The sequence below is a fragment of the Sinocyclocheilus grahami genome, unplaced genomic scaffold (assembly GCF_001515645.1).
Source record: "Sinocyclocheilus grahami isolate Dianchi unplaced genomic scaffold, SAMN03320097.WGS_v1.1 scaffold490.1, whole genome shotgun sequence".
NCBI lineage: Eukaryota > Metazoa > Chordata > Actinopteri > Cypriniformes > Cyprinidae > Sinocyclocheilus > Sinocyclocheilus grahami.
The window spans coordinates 960,936-979,190 of NW_015505669.1; the positions used below are offsets into that span (position 1 = coordinate 960,936).

Here is an 18,255-nt window from a genome sequence, read left to right on the forward strand (position 1 = left end):
GGATAGGATGACATACCTAGGATGTTTGGCCAAGAACATGTGTTTTGTATAAAATGGCCACATGTACAGAAAAACATGTACATATTAGGAATAGACTTCCTGGCGAAGAATGCTGAACTGTCTTCAGGGTTCCTCACGAACTCCTTTACCCTTGTAGTCCTAACATTCATGTCCTTATTGGGGCATTTAAACCAAGAAAACTAATGTATACATTTGCGCATGCATACCTCGCATATGAGTAAGAGACATTAAAACACCATACAAGAGAGAGAGAACAGATAGAGGAGGGAGAGGGAAGTGAGGGGTGAGGCATATTTGGAACATTCTCAAGACAGAGAGTGTTTTCTAACAACCTTGTAGTGTTTTTTCCCGTCTTATATTATTTTTAAATAACTGATATTTGAATTCCCTTTTTTTTAATGTAGATATGTATCGGTATTTCTAATAAAAAAATACCTACTTTGAAGCCTGTATTGGGATCGTCGGGCCGGGTGGGGGGATATTTCTCGCCAGAAGTTATGACCGATAACACGGTCTTGAAACTCGTTTAAACTAGATGTCTCATAACCCTCTCACACAAGCGCTTGTCAACACTGCCGTCTATTGATGTTGCTGTCTCCGGTAGATTGTTGTTGCGTCTCTTCCTTTTCTTTTTTTTGGCTGTGAAACCACGGCCTGGGCCACTGATGCCACCTTGTGAACAAATTAATTGGTGCAAAAACAATTCAAGGCGTATGTGCGACCTGCGGGTACTCTTCCCTCGGACCAGATGAAATGATTGGCGGGCCGGATTGGGCCCGCGGACCGCCAATTGAATAGCACTGCTTTAGTGAATATAATACTGTGTGTAGAGCCATCCCTTTTGCACTAAAACAATTAATACAAAATATAACATTCTGATTTAAGACGGAACTATTTAGATCAGGGTCAGATGCACTATTCCCTAAATAATTAAAATATGGAGAACAAAGATACCTCCATAATGAATTTCTCATATTTGTCATAACATCATTATATTCTATGGGTTTAATGAATTTGCAGACAATGTAGTTCTCTGTAACTCTCATATAACTGTATTTTCACAGAGGAGAGTGCCATTGAATGTGTAGCTGATATGAAGTGGGTTTTCATGAAAACAGAACGGAAAACAAACTGGATGAAAAAAAAAACTCCCAATAAATGTCCAAACAGCGATTCTATCACAGCATTCGTTGTGTTGTACGTTGTTTTTTTGATGTTGATTTGATATGAAACTTTATAATTGTTACCTATTATTGGCATCATTGTACAGATTGAGAATTCATTGCACTGATTTTAAGTTGAGGTATCTGACATATGACATAACATTGATCTTTTATATGCAATGTCTTAAGAGCCATATAGGCTATAATATGTTGTTTTTAGATAAATGGGTTTGACCAACCAGTCATGGTCAGTCGTGGAAGTCTGATTGGTTGATAACTTTTGATAACGTTTAGTCCAGGTGTGAAAAGAATTAATTTCTAGCATAAGAGCACGGAGAGATTTGCGAGTGCACAGGACGCAGTTTGAGCGCGCACACCTTGAGCAACGGACACGTTTTTAAGTGCGCGCACACCCTCTGGGTGAGAGTATGGCAAGCCAAAAGAGTCAGAATTACGCTATAGATAAATTGCATTTACATACAAAACGGCTTTTTTTTAATGGCGTTTAAATCTGCAGTAGCACCGTCAAATACACAGACCTGATAGCAGACGCTGTAAAAAACGTGTGTAAACGGTAAAAAACACCATGTTTAATGGCGTTTTAGTGTTTGTAAAAAGCGCCGCTTTTAACGCAGGTCGGTTTGCCACAGGATGCCGTAAAAAAACGCCATTCTGATTGCACAAAAGCACAAGGCGTTTTCCTTGTAGTATAATGAGCCACGCCCACTGATTTTCACAGCCAGTTAGTTTGAATTGCTCATAGGTCCCTGTAAGCTGTCTTGCTTCCTGTAAGCTATCAAGGCTAAAATTGCCATTAGGGTGCTCTAAAACAGGGCAATTGGAATTCTTTATAGAATTTATTATAACATGAATGTACTTACTTTGTATATTATGTACATAATTTGTTTGGCTGTTGAGGGTCACATCACCTGACAGCGCCCCACCTCCCACCCCCACTTTTAAAATGGCTGCTACGCCCCTGACCCTAGGGGTGTTAGGTTCCAGGTTTTTCGGAGTCGACTCCCGACTCCCACCATAGGACTCCTCGACTCCTTTTAGCATGACTGTCCAAATTACTCTAATTTAGCGGTGAAATTACCTTTAATTGAGCTATGAATTAGTCACATTATAATGGTCAGGGGATGGTAAATAAAATACATTTACATTTAGTCATTTTTTAAATTATATAGGCTAATAAATAAAAATAAAATGGATAGAATAGAAAAAGAACAGAGCAAGCTAGGGTTAGAGGCCTTTTTTGCTTTTGTTAATTGTATAATAAATAAAAAGAAAAGAAATAGAATACAAAAAGATTAGAAAAGCTAGTGTTTTTTTTTTAAAGAAAACAAGCAGTTAGTGAATGAGTAAATGCATACGAATGTAAACTTATTGATTTGTTTATTATGTGAGTTTTTAATGATTTAAGGTTAATAATTGAACACAAATAGCCTAGGTTAACCATGGAAAACCAAATTGCATTGCATTAAACATAACGTCGCATAACAAAGCATCAATTAAACTACAAAGCTGCCACAGAAGCATGTATAATTACAAACTAAATTTACTATGACTGTTATTTATTTCTAAAGTAACCTTCACGTAGGATAAAAGTAAGGGGGAAAAGTCGTTTCTGCGACAACTCCAGCTATCCGACGCACGCGTGCACGGCCCGTTTCAAACAGCCGCTAATCACAGCGCACTCAAACGCGTCTTATGTGAAAGCACAATACCCGTGCTGCTGCTACTGCACCGCAAACGCATCTTCACTTTAATTTCGTTCACTCTTTGCTGATGTACTGCACTAAATTGCCAGACACTATATAGAGATTTGAGAATCAGTGAAGACCTCCGCGAGCTCGGAGTCGACTCCGACTCTAGAGCTATTATCGAGGAATCGACTCTCTTGGAATCAACTCCCCATCCCTTTTTTATTTTTTATTTTTTTTATTAAACAATACAAACATTAAAACATTAAGGCAGTACAATTATCAAAATCATAAATAAAGACAAGATAAAAACAAAAACAGAAAAACAACAGAATATACACACAGCAACCACAAAAAAACAAGGTAATAAAATGACATCTTAAGAAGACAAAAAGGACGAATATAAAGATACTGTTTTCATAGCTTTCAAATTAACAGAACTTTTGGATAGTTTCCACATACTTAGCCAAGTCCACTTTAAATAAGGAGAAGAGAGGTTTAGAGCCAGTAAACTTTTATGTATGTGAAATTTAGCTAACAGGAAACATAAATTAATTATGTAATCTTTTCCAGTGTTCTCTTTTGAATCGTCAAACAATCCAAAGAAAGCATCATTAAAACAAAAAGAAAAGTCACTTACAAAAGATTGAATAAACACTAAAAAGTCTGACCAAAACAAATGAATGAAGTCTTCTTCAGAAGAATGACAAAAACAGCAACTCACTTCAATGTCTGACTTATATATCCTAAGAAATACTTTAGTTGGGTAACATTTGGGAATCAACTTAAATGTTATTTCTTTTACTTTATTGGTAAGCAGATAGGCTATCTATGAGGAAAGGTCCATACTTTCTCCCTAGGTATATTTTCCACAATGCTATTACAATAAGGTATTATGTAAGGAATAGTTGTTATCTCTCTCTGAAAAAGAGCTCTAATTTTATAGTTATTTTTTTGTTGATCTGTAGAAAAGCAAACACTTCCGATCATTGTGTCAGTTAAATTCAGAGTGTAAGTACATGGCCATGGAAGTGTAGTAGGCCTACCTTGCAACAGAAAAGACACAACAGAGGGGATGGCATTGAAAACAACAGCATATTCATCAGCAGATACAGGAATATTATATTTCTGTAAGAAATCAGAGTAGTTGTAGAGTCTGTCTTGTGACTTCAAAAGCTGTCCAACTAAAAGAAGATTGTTTTCGAACCAGTTGTCAAAGAAAAGTGATTTATTAACTCCCCGTCCCTACCTGACCCTGGATGACATAACACACGGGAATCCCCAGCAGTGCCCGACCCGCGCTTAGAACTACATCTCCCAGATTGTGTTTATTAGTTTGCTCCCATTTATAGCAACTGCCGTGTATCGCACCCCCTGTTCAACACGGTCTGGACTGCGACAGAAGGGGCTTCAGGTAACATTTTATGTACGGAAGTTGTTTATTGTGAAAATACCACCAAATTACGGTCAAGGCGTGAGTTTGCTTTATATTGATTTTAAAATAGATTTTAAAAGTTGTTATTTTAAGATTACAAGCCGAATCGTGTTTACTTAAACACCTCTTGTCTTTAAAATATATTTTGATTCTTTTTAATTAACCAGATAACAAAATCAAACAAAACTAGTGCGTTGTCAGCTGGCATTAAATCACTTTTGTTCGTCGTAGTTACGCCCTCACATAAATGAAAGTGAAAGAACAACTCAGCCAAGGAAAAACTAAATATACACCAGCTTTTGACTAAAATAATCTTTCGGGGCATTGAAAGGTGACTGTGTCCCCCGTAAACCCCGGGATGAATGACGGAATGGAGGAAGAGACGGTCCCCGTTGTGATGGAGACCTCATCGTACTCGCAGGTAGTTTTCAACGAGGTTCCTCCATCATATCCGCCCAACATCGCAGTTATGTGCCGGTACACTCTCACCGGTGCTCTGGAGCCCAGCCCGAGGGACTGGATCGGTATCTATAAGGTGTGTAAGAAATAATAGCAACTTATACACTGTATTTACTGTATTGGGTTGCTTTCAAAGAAGTTAAATTCAATCTGTGAAATGGCTCAGGTTGGTTGGAGTTCAACACAGAAGTATTATACCTACTTATGGGTGGAACCTTGCCTGGACCATGTCGGACCTGAACCATTAGTGCAACAAGTGCTTTTCAAAGGTAGAATTCGCCTTGTTTCCCTATCATTGCACATTGTAGATTTCTCCTGTATCTCTCACATCTTTCCAGAATTTTGCTCCATAACCTGAGCTGCGGTATTGTGCCAGAGGAACCTGAAGAGAAAACACTGTCATTGTGACATGCAACTAAGTAAACAAATATTCGATACTGGAGGAGACTAAAGGTAAAAAAGGGGACTTGATGTGTCCCCCTCGGTATCATATCTGTGGTAGTTGTGACCCTGGTGCACCAGTGCCGTGGATGTGACGTGGTGCTATTTTAAGAAAGGCTGAATCACTAACTTGAGTGGTCCACATCTTCTCATCACGTTACTCAGGGGTCCTAAATCAAGAGACCTTGTGATGTGTCAAGTGTCTGAAGAATTTGGTTCGCTTCCCTGTACCATTTCATGGCAGTTAATTATGTGTGGAAGCCACAGTGTGAGGATTACTTGAAAATGGCAGGGTATATTTTTCATATCAAAACATTTAAATATTTCTCTTGGTCTTGAGTGAGAGCAGACTTTAAACTTTGGCCCATACTAAACCAGATAAACATTAAACAATATACAAATTCTGTACTATTTCATCTAAATAAATAAAAAATTAAACTACACTAAAATTACACTCAAAATATACAAAGCACAAACTAATACATTTCTGTAATAGTACCAAAAACTGAATGTGTATTAAATACACACTCAGTAGGTTTATACATTTATCACCAAGAAATCTTTCTCCTATATTTTAACAGATTGAATATCGCTTGTTCCACAGCTAGCCATATTTGAACCATGTTCATATGATCTTTTGAGTAGCCTACAAAAATCTCCTGTTTTTTTTCTTACACATTTCAACTATGACTGACAAATATGCATCACATAAAGTTTATTAGTTTATGTTAAAACTGTGTAATTTTATATGCAATTCAAATACATAAATCTTAAATTTAGGCCTAAATATTTTTTGAGTATAAAGTCATTTTAAATGCTATACAAGTGGCATCACAAAAGTAAAATTACTATGAAAAAAGGATATTCATTTTGAGATTTGCTAAAGAACATTTAATTCTTAGTGTTTTTAACAATAAAATATCTAATATCAATCAATACAGATAAAAACAAAAAAACTCAAATATTGCATGATAACCAATATGGTGCAGGGGGCCTATAATATTATTATAATGATTAACTTAATTAAAATGCTTAAAAATAAAGCATCTGTTGTTTTTATAGAAGAACATATAGTTCTTGAAACAATCAAAATGTGTTGTGGTCAACACTCCCAGTTTCTGTTAATATTTTATTATATAGGGGGCCTTCAAATATTGTGCCGAGAACCACTGCCCTTTACTAAATTCTAACGATTTTGAAACTCTTCAGAGAGCTACCTGCCAAAGGATGATGGGGATTTTTACCAGTTCTGCTATGTGGACAGCTTTGGTCATGTCAAAGGAGCCAGCACCCCATTCTGCTTTCAAAACCCAGCAGAAACAAGCCTTGGCTGCAGCTTGGAGAAGGACCTGTTAGTCATAACAACACAGGTACATCTCCATTGCAAGTTAAAGTTTGTAGTATTTTTTTACTTTCTGCTAGCCACTAAAAGTATAATATTAGTACTAACTGGCCAAAAAATAATTTATTGCATGTCCTTTGTGAGTAGGAGCAGGCAGAAAAGATGGAGAAGGAGAAAGAAGACTTTGCAAAAGAGATCAAGTCTTTAAAAGAAACAAATACGATCCTGAAAACTGAGTTGGATGAAAGACTGCATGAGATCTGTCATCTCAGGGTTCGTTCGACTCCTTTTCTTTTATAACACACATATGTAAAATGTATGCACTTATTATTTACAATATTTACGGTAGTATTTGTGATTTTTGTCATGAAGGTCAACTGACTGTCAGATCTGTTATTTTAGAGGCCTGTCTTTGTGCGCTGTACCCATTATGTAGTGGGAATATTGTAATACTTGTTCTACTTAGTCTTATTTTTAGTTTTATTTATATACAGAGTTCTGGAATGAAACTCTAGATGGCACAGTCCGATAGGTCTAACTCAATCTGACCTAATGACATCATTATCACATGGCACGGCTGTCCTGTATCGGTAGCCAATGAGCTCGCTGCTCAACATTCAAATATATGACTAGTGCTTGCCGTAGCAGTTGCAGCTTGCTTCAGAAACCCTCCACCTTCCCCAGCTCCACCTGTATAGATCTGCTACGAGGTGATTCATGTATGCTATATGGGGGTTATTTCATGTATGTTATATTTGCAGCAGCAATATTTCTTACATGCTCACAGCAGCATGTTGTGGATGTATTGGCAGTAGCAAGTCTCGGTACTTGCTCTGCCGCAGCAGCAGCAGCAGCAGCAGCAGCGTAGCAGATCTATTCCGCCAAGACCAAATACATTAACATTGTCATGTACATTACTATGCCAATCCCTCCAAGAGTTGTCATGACAGAAATATTATTATAGTATTTATAATGATTTTCAAATAGCTTTTTTTTTTCCATTTATATTTTTAGTTTTAGTCTTAGTAATTTTATTATGCTTTGTCTTTTGTAATTTCTATATTTCAATAGCTTTAATTTATTTGGATTTCTGTTTTGGTTTGAGTAATTTTAGAACTTTAACTTAAACCTAATAATCTCCGTTATTTGTAAAGGCAAAATGTTTAGTTTTCACTTAAGTTGTTTATCTAATATATATATATTTTAAATATTTATGTTACTTAATATTTAATCTTTATTTAATCTTAATTTCAATCACAGAAACTAATTTTAATATTTTTAGTTTGACTAAATTAACAGTAATTTAATGCATTGTTCTTGTACTGACCAACATTGCAAAACACTACTGGTGAATAAAGTGATTGTAAATGTGCCTTTATACTAAACTGCAGAGCTCCATAGATGATTTGAAGTCAAAGGATACACCAGAATCTGCACTGCCAGATGTACAAAGTTTTAATCCCACCGAAGAGGTAAAGAAAGAGCTATGCTCCTGCAAACAACCAGTGGAACCACTGACACATCAAAATATTGTAGCTACAGTATGTCTATAATGTAATCTGTATAACTGAGAATTGTACAATATATGTATGGCTTTAATCAAACAATTATTCACAGTCACTGACATTTCTGCATGAAAAGTACGAGAGAGCTGTTCAAAAGATCCGCTTGCTTAAGAGAGAAAGGGCAGAGTTACAGAAACAGCTTGATCTCAAGGATCAAGAATTCCTTGGGTGAGTGTCCTCATTATGCAAATCTCTGTGTCAACATACAGTATGTTTTATGTGCAAAAAGTTTATGGAAATTTTCATCTATTTTTCTCCAGGCTACATACCATGCTGAAAGAAGCAGAGCAAAATAACAGCAAAGTACAGGACCAGGTCAAATTGCTCCAGGTTTGCAAATGTGTTCTTACTGTTAATTAAGAAAAATATATAAATTTTTATAGTGCCTATAAACAAAGACGCTTCATAATACTTGGCGATACAAATACCAAGACTCAAAAATAGAGTGAGAATTTAAAGGGGTCATATGATGCTTTTTTAAAGATCATTATTTTGTGTATTTGGTGTAACAGAATATGTTGACATGCTTTAATGTTCAAAAAACACATTATTTTTCAAATACTGTACATTATTGTAGGTCCTCTATGCCACGCCTCTCTCAAACGCTTCGTTTTCTACAAGTCCCTCCTTCCGACAAGCGCAGTCTGCTCTGATTGGCCAGCTGACCCAGTGCATTGTGATTGGCCGAACACCGCAAGCACTGGTCGGAAATGTAACGTCCCTTACCATAATCGTGAGCTTAATCTTTCAAAATACATGTAAAGACAGTAAATACTGTCATTAGTTTTACCATCAGTTCAAGCCCGAAAGGGGAACAGAGTCGCGTGACAGACACAGTGATGAAGCTGGTATGTGTTTGCAGTACACAACAGTAGCTGATTCAGAAGCGCCAGATTGTCATAGGAAAGTCAGAATTACAGTCGTCCATAAAATGCATTGCTGTTCTGTTGTAAGTGATCTTAAAGATTCCTAAATGCATCTACTTTCGGAAGGCCAAATAAAGTGCTTTTGCTTTCGCCTTGAAACACACAGCGTCTCCCTGACATGCTGCTTCAACACTAACTGCGGTTACTGAAACCACGCCTTCTTTCTTTGCGTGCACATTTGGGCGGCATTATGCTAATATTTCCACATAGTGAGGTAGATATGTGGGGGCGTGTTAGAGCGAGCCGTTTTAGGGGGGGTGTGGCAGAGTCTTAACTTTGATAAAGAATATCTCTTTGGTTTTGAGACTTTAGTCTTTGCAACTTCAGGGATCTTATCTATGCAGAATCAGCTTGTAACACTAGCTGAAAATAAGTTGTGGCGGAGTAAGTAAACATTTCTGAGCTGGTCTGGGAGCTTCTCGTTTATTCTGTTTTAGGTGGATGTGCAAAGCAGCAGGAAAGACTATGAGAAACTGTACACTGAAACCCAGGAGCTCAGGATGAAAAACGATCTGGAGGACCGGAGGGCTGAAAACAAAGCATTACAAACATCCTTTTCAGAGCAAGAAGCCCAACTGAAAGAAGAAAACAGCAAAGTGAGGCTTGTCAGTGAGGCTTATCTATTTGGATGATTGAAGCATTATGGCTTCAAATCATCAATCAATAATAACTGTATTGTCATGAGGTAATCTCTTTGTGACTCAGGTACAGATTCATTCCCTGCTCACTCAGCTGACAGAGGCCAGAGGGCTGCTTCGCTGTGAGGTGCAGAATTGCAGAGAAGCCTGCAAACGTGCAGAAACAGCTGAGCAGGAATTGAAGGAAGTGAACAAGAAGCTGGAGGAGATGACCTCGAAACAGGCAGAGGACAAGAAAACCAATCAAATCCAGGTATTTTTCCATTTTCAATTTTACATTCTATTTTTAACTTTAGTCTGATTTTGCAAGTACGTTTAGGAATAATAAACAATATTTAGATCCTGATTCCACACAATTTTGTCATTACAGGCACAACTTCAGCAGGCACAAGACAAAATTTATGAAATGGCAGAGACATCAAGATTAGACAGAGAGAAGCTTGTGGAAAAGAATGAGGTGATCTGTTTGGATATGACACATTAAACATAACTGTTAGCTACACTACCGTTCAAAAGTTTGGGGTTGGTAAGATGTTTTTGAAAGAAGTATCTTATGCTCATCAAGGCTGCATTTATTTGATCAAAAATACAGATAAATCAATAGTGTAAATATTGTTATCATTTAAAATGTTTTCTATTTGAATATATTTTTAATGTAATTTATTCATGTGATGGAAATGCTGAATCTTCAGCAGTCATTACTCCAGTCTTCAGTGTCATATGATCCTTCAGAAATCATTCTAATATGCTGATGTGGTGCTCAAGAAACCTTATTATAATCAATGTTGAGAGAGAGAGGACAAAAAAAAACCTGACACCAAACGTTTGAACAGGGGTGTTTTAGAAAATGAATACCAAAAATGTTGTGGAATTCAGGGCCAATCAATTATTATTTAATAATTATTATACTATTATTATTTCATGTAGGTTTTTTCTTTTTATCTTCAGGAACTGAAGGCAGAAGTAAATAAGCTTCGTAGGACAGTGTTCGACTACCAGGTTGCATCTGTTGCCGCAATGTCTGATCAACTATCCAACCCTCAAAACCCACCGGCCTCCCTGGAGCAAACATACTCACCTGACTCTCATTTCTATGAGAGCATTGATAACTTGACAGGTCGGTACAATAACAGTGATCGAAAAAGGAAACTAACATTTACTTAAATGACAAAAATGCAAGTATTTCTCTAAATCGTCTTGAAAACGTATTTCATTTCTACATTATAGCAAATCCTGCAGGAACAGAGATACAGGTAATGAATACAATATTTGAAAGAATGAGTTTTTCAGAGGTCAAAATGATTAAAATTGTATACATTTCCTTGTGTGTAAATTAAGGTGTGCCAGCACTGTTGGGAGGGCTTTCCTGCCATCAGCGAGGATGAACTGGCAGAACACGAGCAGTCTCACAAAGTGTGTCCACTCTGCACTCTGATCTGTGATGATATGGAACAGCAGGAGTTTGAAGATCACGTCTATGCTCATGAGGATTAGTCAATTCGGTTTTCTATATCTGATATGCTATAAAGTATGGTGGCGCTTTTTAAAGTAGGATTTTCGAGATATACATCAGTTCTCTTTCATTATTAGCTGTTATCTATCTGAAATAAAATTGCTTTTTTTATTATGTAATGATAGTAATATCACTGAAGAAACTGGAGCAAAATATCCAATTAAATAATAAAAAAATACATTCATTAATTGTAGATATAATACATATGAAGGATAAATTACACTTTCACAATAACAACTATTGGCATTGTCTTATTTACCCAAACCTTTTTCAAGTGGTTAATCAGGTATTGAAATAATAAACATATTGTGAGAAATGTGACTACGTAGATGCTTTTATTCTCCATTTACACTGTTTTCCTCTCAAACAAACTTGACTCACAACATTGTGACATTCTTTGACCTTCGCCCCTCTATCCGTTTCACCATGACAATGTATTTCCAAAATAAAGTCTTATTCTCAAGGTGTCATTTGGTTGGCCTCCTCAGGCGTAATGTCTCGTGATAACAGCTCCGAGAACAGAGCAGGCAGCCAGTACTGTGGCTCCCCCTCAGCTTGGGAGTCCAGCCATGCTAAGCCTTCTTTCAGCAGGTGATCCTGAAAAACAGCGCAACAGGTATTACTACACCATATAAAAAGCGTTCAGTGGTGTTTCGTTTTTTCTGCACACTTACAAGGACATGACAGGCCCGCTCTCTCTCCCACTTGAGGCCATCTCTGATCTCGCTCACTGTCACGTAGCCCTTTTTCTATGAAACATGGCCAGTAATCAGGACTGACGTTATGGAAGTGTAAAGGTCTCAGACTTAATGTGGTATTGATTACCTCTGCTAGCTGAAGGACAACCGTGTGATCCATGTTGAGCTCGGCTGGGACCGACTGGACTAGATAAGAGCCTCCAACGGGAATCATCCCGAAGCCATTTCCCATAGCCTTGAGCTTCTTGATGGCCCGCACCAAGTCATCCCTGAGAGACGACATTAATGGATGGTAAGAGAATTCAGGTGTTCAGAATAGCTAGAGAACAGTATATTAATCAGACACTCACTGGCTCACATCTTGTGCAAATTTCCCTCTTCCTTTCAACACACGGTGGTGAAGTTCATCCAATGTGATGAGACCTGCAAATATAAATAATAAGTAAGTAAAATAATATTCTTAAGTAAGTAGAAATAAATACTAAATAAGTAATTTATTGGTTAGTATTTATATTTTATTGTTAGGTAGTCATTTTGAACAGTTTGACAGTCATTAATTGCAAAACAAATTGATCAGCTCTTTTATGGTGGTTTTTTTATGTGCAGAGAGAGAGATTGTCTGGGAACACGTCTTCATCGTTTAGAAATATCTGGCCGCTGTAAGCCACGATTGGCCGATCAGAATCAAGTATCCCCACAGAGGCGTGTAATAAGTAAAGATTTGGCTTAATAGAGCGTGCAATTTGTTTTGCAACACATAGGTAATATCTTCAAGGTAAAAAATAGACCAAAACTTACCGCCATTTCTGTGTTTTAGAGCTAAACAGACTTCAATGATCTGTACACCAAGCTCATAGTAGAAATCTCCAACACCAAGCATCTCAGACCAAAATCCTTTTCCAGCTGCACACATACAGCAAACGAGAAAAGAATACCATAATTATGTAATTATTGTACTTGTAATTGATATAATAATTTTAACAAATTAATTAATAATTATAATGTATCCAGTTTTCTTATGAGCACACTGTACACTATAATATTTTCTCTGAAATTATAATTAACAACAATTATACTTCTAATAATGTATACTAATTATTAATCAATGTAACCACATGTTTCATGAGCATACTGTACACTCTAATATTAAATAAATATATTTCTCTTTATAATTACAGTTCTGTAATTAGAATTACAGTTTGTAATAATTTATAAAAATATATTTTTTAATGTATACTAGTTAATTATTACTATTATAACATCTGCACAATTCATTATAATCATAATATTTTAATCACGACTCATTATTTATCATTTTAATTTACAATATTTTATATAATAATTATATTGACAATTTATATAATCATTTATAATATTTATATCGAATCCACACAGTTTTCATTTGAACACACGGTACACCCTCATGTTAAATCGTGTTTCTGCGTCAAGAGAAATCTTTATGAGAAAAACGTACACGCAAGTGGATCAACCCCTATGGTGGCACACATCTCTTGGAACTGCACCCTGAACTGAGAGTTCTTACGGATTTCTTGTTTGTGCTTGCTGGCAAACTCTTCCAAATGGGTCTTAAAGGTCTCCAGTTGTTTTGACATCTACAAGGACATCACACACGGCCTGATTAGAATGGGGTCAATGCAGTTGTACAGCTGTGAGGGTTTGCTTGCATTCAAAATGCATTGCTCATCAGGGTATACGCACCTGCGCAATCTGATCCTCAGCAAGGACAGTACCTCTCTCTTTATACTTTGCCTGTGACAGTAAACAAATGAGCTGGATGAAGATGGAAAAAGATGTGCCTAGTTAATAAATCTCGCAGAAGTGATATCCTCGTACCTCTGCAAGTTTCTTTTTGGCGATCGCTCCAGCTCCGACTCCTCTTCTGTGCATGATGCCTAAATAAAAACGTCTAAAATACTATAATACTACAAAATGAAACTGTATTATTTCCCTGTTCTGACAACTGTAAGTTAGTAATTGACTTCCTAGTCAGCTGAATAGCTCACGAGTTACATGGTCACACATCGAAGCAGAATATGACTAAATTAGATCTAGAACAATAAAACAAACGAATATGGTTGTTTCCCTTTAAGTATGCTCTTTATCTATAAAGTTGCAAACAGTCCAGGAAGAACACATCAACAGAAGTGAATTATTTCTTCTGTACACGCCTAAGGTCTCGATAGTAATGTCTGGGTGAATGTGTCCGATAACGCCACCCGTCGGACTGGAGAATAACTGACAAAACAATATTATATGGTCACGTAATTTATAAAGATCTTAATCTTCCTTATCCATTGATCATTATGTATCTCTCAGAGTTTGATTTCTGCAGTGTAGCGCACAAAGTACAATTATCACAAGCAATCGTTGCTGTTAAAACGTAGCACGTTATGCGAAATATTATCCAAAAGTAATGCATCCTAATGATATTTTTATTAACAGCTTACTGTAAATTCATATTATTCATTTCATTGTTTTGAGCAAAACTCCATTTAAATACACAAATCTACATAAAACTTGCTCTTAATGTAATGTTTTATCTAATTTAGCAACTTCAGGATTTAACAAAATAACATTTTTTCAGACAGGTGTTGCCAGAAACATAGTAGATTTACTTTGCTTCATTCTCTTTCCCAGCACAATTGTCTTGACCGTGTGTATTGTTGGATGAAAATGATGAATACTGACGGTCTACTGTCAAAAAAAGATTTGATCATGTCTGTGTTGGTGACTCTACTGCCATTAAAAGCTGTCAGTATCTGCTCACAAGCTCAAAATTTAATTTTGGTTCAGTGACTCGAGAATCAAACTAATCGGTCAGAGAAGTTTTATAAACAGAAGCAAACGATTCATTTAAAAGAGCAGAGATGGAAAGACAGTACAGAGAAGATACAGAGGTGGAGGAAAAGAGAGGCTCTGAGGACTCTTTTGTTGAGCTGGAAATCCTTGCAGATTTCTTCACTGCGGCGGAGCCACTGATGATTCACGTGGAGGAGCCTGAATATCAAACTCCACTTGCTGGAGTGAAAATATTTACAAGTTCCTCAACCACAGAAAAGCCATTATTGAGTCAGGTGGCTGCTCAACACCCATCTACCTCATGAGTTGGAAACGTGGCCATCTTTCTCTGCTGTGGAAGAACCAATGATGGTTCAGTTTGAGGAAACTGATCACCAAACTCCACCTGATGAGGTGAAGAAATTGCCACGTTCCTCCCCCACAGTAGAAAGCACCTCAACATCTCACTCTGCCTGCTGAGGATGAAATACTGCCATCTCTCTCCACTGTGGACAAACCAGTGACAATTCAGGGGGCACCTGTGAAGGTGGAGCAAGAGTGTCGAAGGAGTAGAAGGACAAAGGAGGAGAAAAAGACAGGCCCTTCCACTATAAAATGTCCAGATGCAACTCCACCACCAGCAAAGGCAAAACTTGCTTGGATGGACATCAGCACTGCACACAATACCAAGGCTGAGGAAGAGACGATAAAGAAGGAAAGAGAGATTGAAGATGAAACTCCTGAAAAGCATGAGAGTGAGAGTGAAATGCTTGTGGAGGTGGATCTGAGACAAGAAAAGGAGAAGATGATTGAATATGCAACTCCACCACCTGCAAAAGCAAAGCTTGCTTGGATGGAGACGGACAGCGCAAAAGTCACACATCTGTAGAAAAAAAAAGAAAAAGAAAAAAAGGAGGGGGGGGGGATGTTAAGACGAAATCCAAAACAAACAAGCAAAACAGAAAATACAAAAAGATGGATGTACAGGAGCCTGAATGTAGCAGCAAAATAAGCAGCAGAAAGGATTTATTCTCATTTATAAACTGGCAGAAAAAAAGGGTGATGAGAAGATGAAGAACTTGTGCTTGTAGTCATCAACAAACACAACAGGTTCAATAAGTCATATAGAACCTACAGGATGGCCTCCCTCTAAAAATGTGAGCATCAAGAAAATATACAGGTGTTGGAAGACAAGAAAAGAAAAAGTTTGAGCCTTGAGAAAATACAAAGGTGAGAGAGACAAGACGGATCAGTTCCTTCAGTAAAAATTCCATAAATCTGAGGCCAATGAAATTTATTAACACATGTTAAAATGCCCTGCTGCTGTCTTACATTGAAAAAACAACAACATTTAGATCACTGAAGCTGTCTGTCTGTCTTGAAAGTGACGTTAATTTTTATGAATGACTTTTTCTCCTGTAGCTTAATATGTTCACAACTAGATGTCCTACTAATGATTTGATGTGTTTAAACAAGTGTAAATGGAAATCGTTCTGTTAACTACATTAGTTCGACCACATCAATGAAATAATGTGTATACGCACGGTCCACAGAGTGTGTGCATATTTACACAGCTACTTTTTTTAAAATCCAGATATGTGCATGGCAAGGTTTACAAATCAAGCCTGTAACAGGGCTGACAAGATGTGAGACGTGCGGATCCATACGCAAGCTCTTTATTAGGAGAAGACAGATGTGGTCATAAAACAGGCATGGATCAGATAATGGCAGACAGGTATATGGCGGGCAAAACACAAGAATAGTCCTAGGGCTAGCGTAGGTCGACAATTGGCAGACAGAATCACAAGGGCGAGACTAGAGGGATAAATCCAGGGAGACAGGCAAAGATCAGAACCGAGAAAACTGACAAGGCAAGGCAAAACAAGGAAACACGGGAAGGATAACAGGAACTAGGGAAGGATAACAGGAACTAGGGAAGGATAACAGGAACTAGGAAATCGGCAGTGAATGGTAGTTTGAGTGAGTGATATATAGTGAGTGAGTGATGTGAAACAGCTGTGTGTAATCAGTGAAAACAGCTGTGTGCAATCCGTGCTGAGTGCAATCAGTGCAATGAATGATGGGATATGTAGTCCGGGGCGATGTGCAACAGTGTGTAGTGCGAGTCAATGAAACTGGAAAGGGTGACCTCCGATGGCTAGCAGATGGAAGTTCATGGACCGGATTCGTGACAAAGCCCATGATGTTCTGGATGGTGCACGTGTTCACCCCAAAATGAAAATTCTGTCATCATTTACTCACCCTCAAGTTGTTCCAAACCTGTATGACAAGGAAACACGGGAAGGATAACAGGAACTAGGGAAGGATAACAGGAACTAGGAAAACTAACAGGTGACGTAATACTCGGCAGTGAATGGTAGTTTGAGTGAGTGATATATAGTGAGTGAGTGATGTGAAACAGCTGTGTGTAATCAGTGAATACAGCTGTGTGCAATCCGTGCTGAGTGCAATCAGTGCAATGAATGATGGGATATGTAGTCCGGGGCGATGTGCAACAGTGTGTAGTGCGAGTCAATGAAACTGGAAAGGGTGACCTCCGATGGCTAGCAGATGGAAGTTCATGGACCGGATTCGTGACAAAGCCCATGATGTTCTGGATGGTGCACGTGTTCACCCCAAAATGAAAATTCTGTCATCATTTGCTCACCTTCAAGTTCCAAACCTGAATGACTTTCTTAGCAACTGTTTGGTTACCCACTTTCCTTAAAATATCTTCTTTTGTGTTCAGCAGAAGAAAGAAATTCATACAGGTTTGGAACAACTTGAGGGTGAGTAAATGATGACAGAATTTTCATTTTGGGGTGAACTATCCCTTGAGCTCTACAGCATTGTTTCTTATGATAATAAAGTACAAACCACAAATTATGATTCTGAAAAACAATTTAATTATAATTAAAAGATTTTCAGTTAGAGATAGATGACAGGATATTCAGCACATTGATTATCTAAACACTTCCGGTACATCTTGCTCTTCAAATCAGAGTTGAGTTCATCTGTTCTCCAAGGCACTTTAGAGGCACATTCTACTTTTATTGATTCCTGTTAGTCAAGGAAGAAAAACATGGTAAATGATGTTTACATGATGGTAAGTCACAATCAGTCTCACTTGCAGAAGGCAACTTACTTAAATGCATCGCCTTTTCTCTGAATCCACATCACAAACTCTTTTTTCAGCCGGTCATTGAAGATGCGGGTGTCTGGATCATTTATAGTTGGTCTGTAAAAATGAGCATCGGACCCTCTCTGTTACTTTATATAACCTGAATATTATACCATACATGCTGCCCATTTCCCCAAACTCACTCGCTTTTCTTCTCTCTCTGATTGAGCAGAAAGTTTACAAAGTTTTTCTGAACCATCGAGTCCACAATTTTGCTGATGTCACTCGCAATGGTTGATTCAGCATAGCGACGGCTAAACTTCTGGATGTCATTTGGTGAGCTATTACATTTGAAAAGCAAATAAAGCATAAAAAAGCTTATCTTTTAATTGTTTTGTGACATCTGTTGTCTATACATACACATTTTT

The 18,255-nt window shown here is 37.5% G+C and overlaps 2 protein-coding genes across 3 annotated transcripts; one reads left to right on the forward strand and one right to left on the reverse strand.

Moving 5' to 3' along the window:
• Positions 1 to 4,161: 4,161 nt before the first annotated feature.
• Positions 4,162 to 11,349, forward strand: LOC107554069 (calcium-binding and coiled-coil domain-containing protein 2-like). 2 transcript variants are annotated; one of them, XM_016236455.1, is made up of 14 exons: positions 4,162 to 4,316; positions 4,657 to 4,860; positions 4,951 to 5,053; positions 6,435 to 6,595; positions 6,715 to 6,840; positions 7,959 to 8,039; positions 8,185 to 8,300; positions 8,393 to 8,462; positions 9,496 to 9,654; positions 9,764 to 9,949; positions 10,067 to 10,153; positions 10,645 to 10,813; positions 10,924 to 10,949; positions 11,035 to 11,349. In XM_016236455.1, exons 2-14 carry the CDS (start codon positions 4,684 to 4,686, stop codon positions 11,188 to 11,190), a joined length of 1,617 nt encoding a protein of 538 aa, XP_016091941.1. In that variant the 5' UTR covers positions 4,162 to 4,316; positions 4,657 to 4,683; the 3' UTR covers positions 11,191 to 11,349. The 2 variants fall into 2 exon arrangements, with proteins under 2 accessions (XP_016091941.1, XP_016091940.1); XM_016236454.1 differs by having other exon boundaries at positions 4,162 to 4,304.
• A 64-nt stretch (positions 11,350 to 11,413) lies between these two features.
• On the reverse strand, positions 11,414 to 14,090 carry LOC107554070 (vacuolar-sorting protein SNF8). The gene is made up of 8 exons (XM_016236456.1): positions 13,762 to 14,090; positions 13,627 to 13,677; positions 13,382 to 13,520; positions 12,706 to 12,810; positions 12,258 to 12,330; positions 12,035 to 12,176; positions 11,884 to 11,958; positions 11,414 to 11,806 (listed from the first exon to the last, which is right to left on the reverse strand). Exons 1-8 carry the CDS (start codon positions 13,813 to 13,815, stop codon positions 11,669 to 11,671), a joined length of 777 nt encoding a protein of 258 aa, XP_016091942.1. The 5' UTR covers positions 13,816 to 14,090; the 3' UTR covers positions 11,414 to 11,668.
• Positions 14,091 to 18,255: the final 4,165 nt, after the last annotated feature.

Bases quoted from the DNA above. Each gene is read 5' to 3' on its own strand.
- LOC107554069 (XM_016236455.1), top strand. From the start codon at position 4,684: ATGAATGACGGAATGGAGGAAGAGACGGTCCCCGTTGTGATGGAGACC. The intron at 4,861-4,950 runs GTGTGTAAGAAA...GAAATGGCTCAG, and splicing joins ACTGGATCGGTATCTATAAG to GTTGGTTGGAGTTCAACACA. The intron at 8,040-8,184 runs GTAAAGAAAGAG...AATTATTCACAG, and splicing joins GTTTTAATCCCACCGAAGAG to TCACTGACATTTCTGCATGA.
- LOC107554070 (XM_016236456.1), bottom strand. From the start codon at position 13,815: ATGCACAGAAGAGGAGTCGGAGCTGGAGCGATCGCCAAAAAGAAACTT. The intron at 13,521-13,626 runs GTGCGTATACCC...ATGTCCTTGTAG, and splicing joins CTGAGGATCAGATTGCGCAG to ATGTCAAAACAACTGGAGAC. The intron at 11,959-12,034 runs GTAATCAATACC...CATGTTTCATAG, and splicing joins TTGTCCTTCAGCTAGCAGAG to AAAAAGGGCTACGTGACAGT.